An 8,717-nucleotide genomic window follows, 5' to 3' on the forward strand; every position below is an offset into this window, starting at 1 on the left:
CACCAGTTCTTCCTTTGGACAAGGAAGAAGAGTTATAAATAGAGTCCAGGTCTTCTTGACCTTGACTTTTATGGCTCACACTATTACAGTGTCTCAGAAGTGGAAGGGTTTTGACACTGTACTGGGCCTTGATTAAGGAAATGAAACCACAACTAGTCCTGATCATCAGAAATTGTTCTGAGATCTACAACACATTAAGTGCCAAAATAAATCCCAGGTTAATTTAAAAGTGAAAGAATAAATATTACGACAAAAGAATTAGAAGAAAGCATGGGCAAATATTTAGGTAATCCTAAGGTGGCCAAGGCCTGTCTAAACACAAAAGCAAAAAGGACAAAATTAAAGATTTAAAAAACATATATATTTTACATATATATTTACACACATGTACACACCTATATATACATATATATTAAATTAAAAATTCTTATATGACTAAAAATCATCAAAAAATTAACAGCAGGCGTTCCTGTCGTGGCTCAGTGGTTAACGAATCCGCCTAGGAACCATGAGGTTGCGAGTTCGATCCCTGGCCTCGCTCAGTGGGTTAATGATATGGCATTGTGGTGAGCTGTGGCGTATGTTGCAGACACAGCTCAGATCCTGTGGTGCTGTGGCTGTGGTGTAGGCCGGCAGCTACAGATCCAATTTGACCCCTAGCCTGGGAACCTCCATATGCCCCAGGAGCGGCCCCAGAAAAGGCCAAAAAAAAAAAAGACAAAAAAAATTAACAGCAAACAAGTTGGGGAAAATATTTGCAACATCTATGATCATAGTTAATATCCTTAACATAAAAGGACTTTTTTTTTTTTTGTATTTTTAGGGCCCCACCTGCAGCATATGGAGGTTCCCAGGCTAGGGGTCAAATTAGAGCTATAGCTGCTGGCCTACACCACAGCCACAGCAACGCCAGATCCAAGCCACACCTGCAAACTACACCACAACTCGAGGCAACACTGGATCCTCAACCCACTGAGCAAGGCCAGGGATCAAATCTGCATCCTCATGGATGCTAGTCGGGTTCGTTTCCACTGAGCCATGATGGGAACTTTGACAAAATTTTTAACGTGGTTAATTTTATGTGTATTTTACTACAATGAAAAATGAAGGGTAAAAGGATAGAAGTTATGCGCAAAGAGCTGAGATCTTGGATAGAAATAAGAGATTGAGCTTACAGGGAAATTAATTTCCTTTATTTATTTGGCCTTGCTTGCAGCATGTGGAAGTTCCCAGGCCAGGAATCGGACAAGCCTCTGCAGTACAATGCCAGATACTTAGCCCACTGTGCCACAAGGGGATTTTGAATTTCCTTTACTACTCTGTCTTATCCCTGCAAGTGTCCAGAGACTTTCCAGAGAGTAGTTCCCAAACTCTAGGATATGGTGAAGTTTTTGCTTTTTTTTTGCTAATCTATGGGAAAATGAGAATACAGCCTAGTGAGTGTCTACAAAAAATTAAATGTTTTTGATGTTAAGAAAAGCCTGAGAGTAGTCTTTCATACCTGTTTGTTTCAGGTTTTTTTTTGTTTTTTTTTTCCAATTGGTGATGATAGTGTAAGGTAAGTTTGCAAAGAAGAGAATGTGCACACACCTCTAAAATGTCTTCATTTGGCACACAAGTGAGCTGACAACACAACATAGTCCCTCCATTTAGGGGAAAATAATGACAAATCCAGACATTTGCAAAAAAAACTGCTCTCAATTTTCATGGATGACTTAACAGCAAAATTTCATTTACTATTCCATAATACATGGTATTCTGATAAAAATACCATTTCTTTCTTTTGGATTGACTGAGATAGGGAAAAAACATAATATCCAATAATGTCAAGGATGCAAAAAAGGGGCATTCTCAAGCATTTATATCTGGATCGTAAATTGGTTTGACTTTCTGGAGAGTAAAAGTAATTTGGCAGTTTATGTTATAAACCTTAAAATGTGCTGAACTTTTGATTCAGTAGTTCCTCCTTTAGGAATTTATCCTAAGGAAATAATCAAGATAGACAAGACTCAGCCACAAAAATGCTTCTTAGAGTGCTATTTCAATAGTGAAAAATTGGCAAATGGAGTACTATGTGTTAAGATTTGACAGAGCTGGTTGGTGGGTTGAGGGATCTTCATTATTGTATTCGTTTTCTATTTTCGCTATAACAAATTGCCATGAAGTTAGTGGCTTTTTTATTTTATTTTTTTGTCTTTTTGCCATTTCTTGGGCCGCTCCCACGGCACATGGAGGTTCCCAGGTTAGGGGTCTAATCGGAGCTGTAGCCACCGGCCTACGCCACAGCAACGAGGGATCAGAGCCGGGTCTGCAACCTACACTGCAGCTCACCACAACGCCAGATCCTTAACCCACTGAGCAAGGCCAGGGATCGAACCCGCAACCTCATGGTTCCTAGTCAGATTCATTAATCACTGAGCCATAATGGGAACTCCAAGCAATCTTAATTACACTTGCCATATAACCACACATTCTAGGGATGAAAACATTATCTTTGGAGGCTATGATTCTGCATATGCAATTGTATTAATCCATGTACTTATCTGTCTGAAAATATATTAACTAATATTTTCAATAGTATAAAAAAAAAACCCAGCCCTAGTGTCCAACTTAGTGTATGGATGAAAAGAGGATTATTCACAGGATGAATGCTATGTGCCCATTAGAAGTCATAATGTAGGAGAATATAGAGTGCCAGAGTGATGTTCATTATACAGTAATGGGGTGCAAGTCTATAATAGAATATGCGCAAGAGATATGAATTACGTAAAACCAAACCCCAAACATATATGCAACTGACTAAAAAAATGTTTATAAGCCTATAGGTCAAAATATTAAAATGTTTACTTCTCAACGGTGTTTAAATTTCTTCTCTTTTTCTTCACTTTCCTAAATGTGTATTACACATGGATTATTTTTTCGGAGAAATAAAAGCTGATCGAGAATGTCTAATTTGGACACTTTTCTGGTCAAGCGCCTCCCTGTTTTCTAAGCTTTTGATCAGACTCGCTCACACCCAATCCACAGGACTGTCCTCCTCAGCAAAAACATTTCAAGTCTGGCTATCGGTGACACTCAACCGTTTTTTCAGCCTGAGCTGTTCGCTCTGCAAAGTGTGATCCCCAGTATAGGAAGGAGAACAAAGCCCGGCAGCGAATCGGTGCTCATTAAAACCGTTTTCAGGGCCAGGCAAACCCAAGGCACAGCAGCATCCCGCAAAGAATTTAACAACCGGTACCTTGAAAGCCAGATGAGCAAGTATACGAGTCTTTTATAATCTCACTGGCACATTTTAATGGTTTTAATTAATCACAGTTTTTAATACACACACGAACAGAACATAGGCACCTCCCACGTGCCCGCCCGCAGAGCGGCAGGAGAGTGGAGGGCTTGGCGTGGGGTTCTCGGACCAGCCACTCAGAGTGCCCAGCCAGGTCCGCTCTGCAGTGGTTGCCTGCGCCCCAGAGGCCCAACGTGGCTCCCTACCCGCCATACACCAGTTGAGCCTGGCCCCTGGCACCACCGGCCCGGTGCGAAGCTTTGAGGGCCGCGGCCCTAGCCTAGGGACCCGCTAGGATCGCGGGCTTTGGGAGCTCGGATGGGCGTGCCCCTCCGCACCTCCCCTGGACGGGTCCCGGGGATCGCGGCCAGAGCCCGCTCCCACCACCGAGAGGAGAGCCTAGAGTGGACGCGCCCGCCGCTCCTCCCAGCCTCCTCCATCCCGGAAGTTGACGCCGCGCTCCAGGTCGCGTGCGGCTCGCCGAGGGTATAGCATAGCTGTCTGGAAGGGCTGTGCTTTGCAAAAGGATCAACATGCCTGTGAGTTGTTTACTTTCAGGCTTCGCTTTGGTTTTGGCCGTCTCCGTCGGCCGAGGGGTCCCTGGGGCGGGCTAGCTCGATGTCTCCGCGGGCCCCCGGGGTTCCCTGCCGATCGCGGCTCGGCAGCACGGATCAAGCGGCTCTTTTCGCGCGTGGCGGACTTGTTGGGACTTGTCCGGGCGGCGCGGCGTGTCGGGCCCTGCTTGGGCGTGGAGCGCACGGTCTGGAGTCGGTGGCTGGGAGGGGACAGCTCCCGAGTAACTTAACTCTGCTCTCTTGGGTTCCGGCGCGCACCCGCGAGGCTTCTTGCTCTCCTTTCGCTTCGTGGTTCTTGCCCCCTCTGCCTTTTCCGTAGAAATTTCCTACTTGTTTCCTTTTTAAAAACTGTCTTCGCTGTTGCCATACACATTAACTCTATCAAGGACAGTCATGCGTCAGGCACTTAAGAGTTCTTGTCAGATCAGATGTTGAACCCTGGGGGCAGAAATCATCTCGATGTTGGCATTATCGGATCTACCTCGGCGATTTCTACTCTCGGCGGGTTCAGGGATCACGTTCTTACTTAACACCTGAGTTTTATTTTCACTGGAGACTGTTGTTAAAGTGAAGAAGAACGGCTCTAACCTTACCATATGTTTCCCGATCGTCGTAAAGCCCCTTTATGGGACTTGGAGAACACAAGCATTATAAAAAGTATTAGTGAAAGTTAACAGCCTTTAAACAATTATATATATATATATATATATATATGTAGAGAGAGAGCGCGCCTCTTCTGAGTATGACTGTTATTCTATTTTTGCATGTATATCTCGCCCATGATTAAATCTGCCAGAGTTGTGGTTTCATTCTAGTAGTAATAATATGCTTTTTTATTCAGTTGGCTAGAGATTTACTGCATCCTTCCTTGGAAGAGGAGAAGAAAAAACATAAAAAGAAACGTCTGGTTCAGAGTCCAAATTCTTACTTTATGGATGTAAAATGTCCAGGTAAAACTTCAAACCTTAATACTTTTTAAAGGAAAATTTCTGTAAGGATTATTTAGTGTGTTGTGTAGTGTTTAGATATAGGACCCTGGGTTGTGTAGAAGTGGGATTAAAGAATTGGAGTGTCATAAGGGTTATTTCCATAATAAACCACTGTGGAAACATTTGGGGGAGGGGTGTCAGAACATGGGACTCCCAAGCTGACATGATGTTTAACTTATTAAATCTTTAAGCTGTTCAGATGATGAGTTTTCTTTTTCAATATGCAGTGACAAGTATATTGATTCTTCAATATAAAGCTGTGGGGCTCAACAGCATGGCCATTGTTCAGGTGTAAACACTTCATGATTCTTTATTTATATGTATTGGGAAATGATCATCACAATGTTTAGTTAATATCTGTCACCATGATTATAAAATTTTTTTTCTTATAAGAACTTTTAAGATATACTCAGCAATTTTCACATATTCAATACATTCAATACAGTATTATTAACTATAGCCACTATCATGCTGTATTTTTTTTTTTTTTTAAGGCTGCACCTGTGTCATATGGAGGTTCCCATGCTAGGGGTTGAATCAGAGCAGCAGTTGCTGGCCCATACCACAGCCACAGCAATGCAGGATTCAAGCCTCATCTTTGGCCTACACCACAGCTCACAGCAAAACACTGGATCCCTGACCTACTGAGCAGATCCCTAACCTACTGAGCAAGGCCAGGGATCAAACCCCAGTCCTTGGCTCCTAGTTGGGTTTGTCACCACTGAGCTAACAACAGGAAGCTCCACCATGCTGTATCTTCACGTATAAAATATATACCAGATTTTGAAGATGTAGAATGGGGATAAAAAGCTTTGATTTACATGTTGAAATGATAATCTTTTTGAAGTGTTGAGTTCAATAGAATATATTATTTTTACCTTAAAAAAAAAAAAAGATAAATTTTTTTTGGGCCACACCCACAGCATGTGGAAGTTCCCCGGCCAAGGATCAAACCTGTGCCATAGACCCAACCCAGGCTGCTGCAGTGATATGCCCAACACTTAACCCATTGACCACAACAGAACTCCAAAATCTTGGCTACTCCAAAACCTTTTTAATGAAGCTACTAGTAGAAAAGTTTAAGCTGCATGTATGACTTGCTACTGCACGGCACTGAAGTTCCTAATCTTTTAAAGTTCCTAACCTACTACAAGGTCTTTAGTAGAAATGTGTTGAACAGGTGCTGGGATTTCCTTCTGCTTTTCACTTTTAACACTGCCTTTTTTTTTAGGTTGCTACAAAATTACCACGGTTTTCAGCCATGCTCAGACAGTGGTGCTTTGTGTAGGTTGTTCAACAGTGTTGTGCCAGCCGACAGGAGGGAAGGCCAGACTCACAGAAGGTAAATCATTTAGCATTTGCTAACCCAGTGATGAAATTTTATGATTTCAAAGTCTCTCTCTTTACTAAAAATCAGTTTAAAAGAAATCTTAAACTCGTAATTACCAAAATAATTTTTAAAATTTTAGGAGTTCCTGTTGTGGCGCAGTGGAAATGAATCCGACTAGGAACTGTGAGGTTTCGGGTTCGATCCCTGAACTTGCTCACTGGGTTAAGGATCTGGCATTGCTGTGAGCTATGGTGTAGGCCAATGGCTACAGCTCTGATTAGACCCCTAGCCGGGGAACCTCCATATGCCATGGGTACAGCCCTAAAAGGACAAAAAGATAAAAAAAAAAAAAATAATAATAATAAATAAATTCCACTCTTAAAAAAAATTTATTGAAGTATAGTTGATTTAATTTCCGCTGTATAGCATAGTGATTCAGTTATGCATACAAATATATATTATGTATAATGTGTGTATACACACACACACACACACACACACACACATACTATATACACACACGCTTTTTTCAGGGGGGAGTGGCATATGGGAGTTTCAGGGCCAGGAATCAAATCTGAGCCAAAGTTGTGGCAGTGCCACATCCTTTAATCCACTGCACTGGGCTGGGGAGTGAAACTGCACCTCCACAGCAACCTGAGCCACTGCAGTAGGACTCTTAACCAACTGTGCTATAGCAGGAACTCCTATGCTCTTTTTTTTTTTTTTTTTAATATTATTTTCCATTATGGTTTATCATAGAATATTGAACATAGTTCTCTGTTATACAGTAGGACCTTGTTTATCTCCTCCATGTGTAAAAGCTTACATCTGCTAACCCCAACCTCCCACTCCATCCCTCCCCAAAATAATATTTATCTTTCACTGTGTGCTGTTTTAGTAAAGAGATGCCCTGTTCGATTGGATAAGTTTGTACTTTTGACCTTGCAAATAATTTCTTTAACTATTACTTTTCTTAGTTTAGAATACCTAATTCTGTTCTACTTAGTCAATTTGCCAAACTTGGAATATTGGACATAAATCTGATTGGAGCAAAAGAATAACTACATATAGATTTCTGAAAACATAGGATTTAAAAATTTCTCCTGTAAATATTGCTTCATATGTATTTGGTACATATGATTTAAGATGGGTTTTAATCATTGCTAGCTGAGCAATAGATTACTATAATTGAAATGTCAGAGGTTTGATTTCTCTGAGCAACTACTTATGGTTAATATCTAATATTAATTCTTGCACTTCTGTGTACTAATAAAAAATACTTTTGTATATAATTCTCTTTTTTCTTTATGCTTTTTAGGGCCACCCCTGCGGCATATGCAAGTTCCCAGGCTAGGGTCAAATCGGAGCTACAGCTGCTGGCCTACGCCACAGCTACAGCAACGCCAGATCTGAGCTGCATCTGCGACCTACCCCACAGCTCACAGCAATGCTGGATCCTTAACCCACTGAGTGAGCCCAGGGATCAAACCCATGTCATAGTTACCAGTTGGGTTTGTAACCTGCTGAGCCACAATGGGAACACCTCTGTATAATTCTCCATAATAGTACTTATTGATTTATAATTCCATAATGATATTTGAAATCTGCTTTTGATATTTTGGGGAACTATGAATTTCATGTTATTCTCACTGGAAGAGTTATAAGTGGATTGGCATAAATCCAGGATCTATTTGCGTGACCTGGTGAGATCTCTGAAGTCATCATATGATATTTAAATACAGTATTACCCTTAAAAATGTACTTGCAAGATTTCCAAAACCTTTATATCATGCTATGATCCTAGAATTTTGTGCCTGTGTGCTGACAGATGATTAAAAGGGTATGTCTCTTTCCTAATAGGTCTGAAATGAACTCTAATCAGAATTACAACATTTGAGGAACAGGAGTGACAGTTATAGTCACACCAGAGTAAATTTAAATATAAAAGATTTCTTTTTAGCACAGTTCTGGTATAAAAGAATAAATAACCTATACATGAATATTAATCTAAATTAATATTGCTAAAACTTAAGTGTTTTATATAAAAAGTACTTTTTGTCATTAAGACTCTATACCAGAGATAGAAGAGACTTGTTTTTAATGCTCTTGTGATTTCCTTTGCAGGATGTTCATTTAGAAGAAAGCAACACTAAGGATGCACACAACCTTTTGAATTTCGTTCTATCGCAGAAAGCCTTATCAGTTCAGTAAATCTAGTTAATCTACCAAGATAATGTCATTAGGTTCAATTTTATAAGGAATACAATAGCACTCTCATATTTTGGTGTTAGTTTTTCAATAAAGTTTTGATTATGGGCTATTTAACTCTTTTTCTTTTTTTCAAGTATATGTGAGTATTCTATACACATATATATACTGTGTATGTGAATTTTGGTTTAACTTTATTATCGTGGGGCCATGCCTGCAGCATGTTCCAGGGCCAGGGGTTAAACCTGTGCCACAGCAGTGACAACACCAGATCCTTAACCCCCTGAGCTAAGAACATAGCTTAAACATTTTAAAAAGGATATTCTGATTAGTTT

General features: G+C 40.6%; 1 protein-coding gene across 1 annotated transcript; it reads left to right on the top strand.

Moving 5' to 3' along the window:
- The first annotated feature begins 3,688 nt into the window (after positions 1 to 3,688).
- RPS27L (ribosomal protein S27 like) lies at positions 3,689 to 8,499 on the top strand. The gene is made up of 4 exons (XM_047766082.1): positions 3,689 to 3,819; positions 4,697 to 4,805; positions 6,076 to 6,186; positions 8,299 to 8,499. The coding sequence occupies exons 1-4, from the start codon at positions 3,814 to 3,816 to the stop codon at positions 8,325 to 8,327; spliced, it is 255 nt and encodes an 84-aa protein (XP_047622038.1). The 5' UTR covers positions 3,689 to 3,813; the 3' UTR covers positions 8,328 to 8,499.
- The last annotated feature ends 218 nt before the right edge of the window (positions 8,500 to 8,717 follow it).

The sequence above is a fragment of the Phacochoerus africanus genome, chromosome 2 (assembly GCF_016906955.1).
Source record: "Phacochoerus africanus isolate WHEZ1 chromosome 2, ROS_Pafr_v1, whole genome shotgun sequence".
Taxonomy (NCBI): Eukaryota; Metazoa; Chordata; class Mammalia; order Artiodactyla; family Suidae; genus Phacochoerus; species Phacochoerus africanus.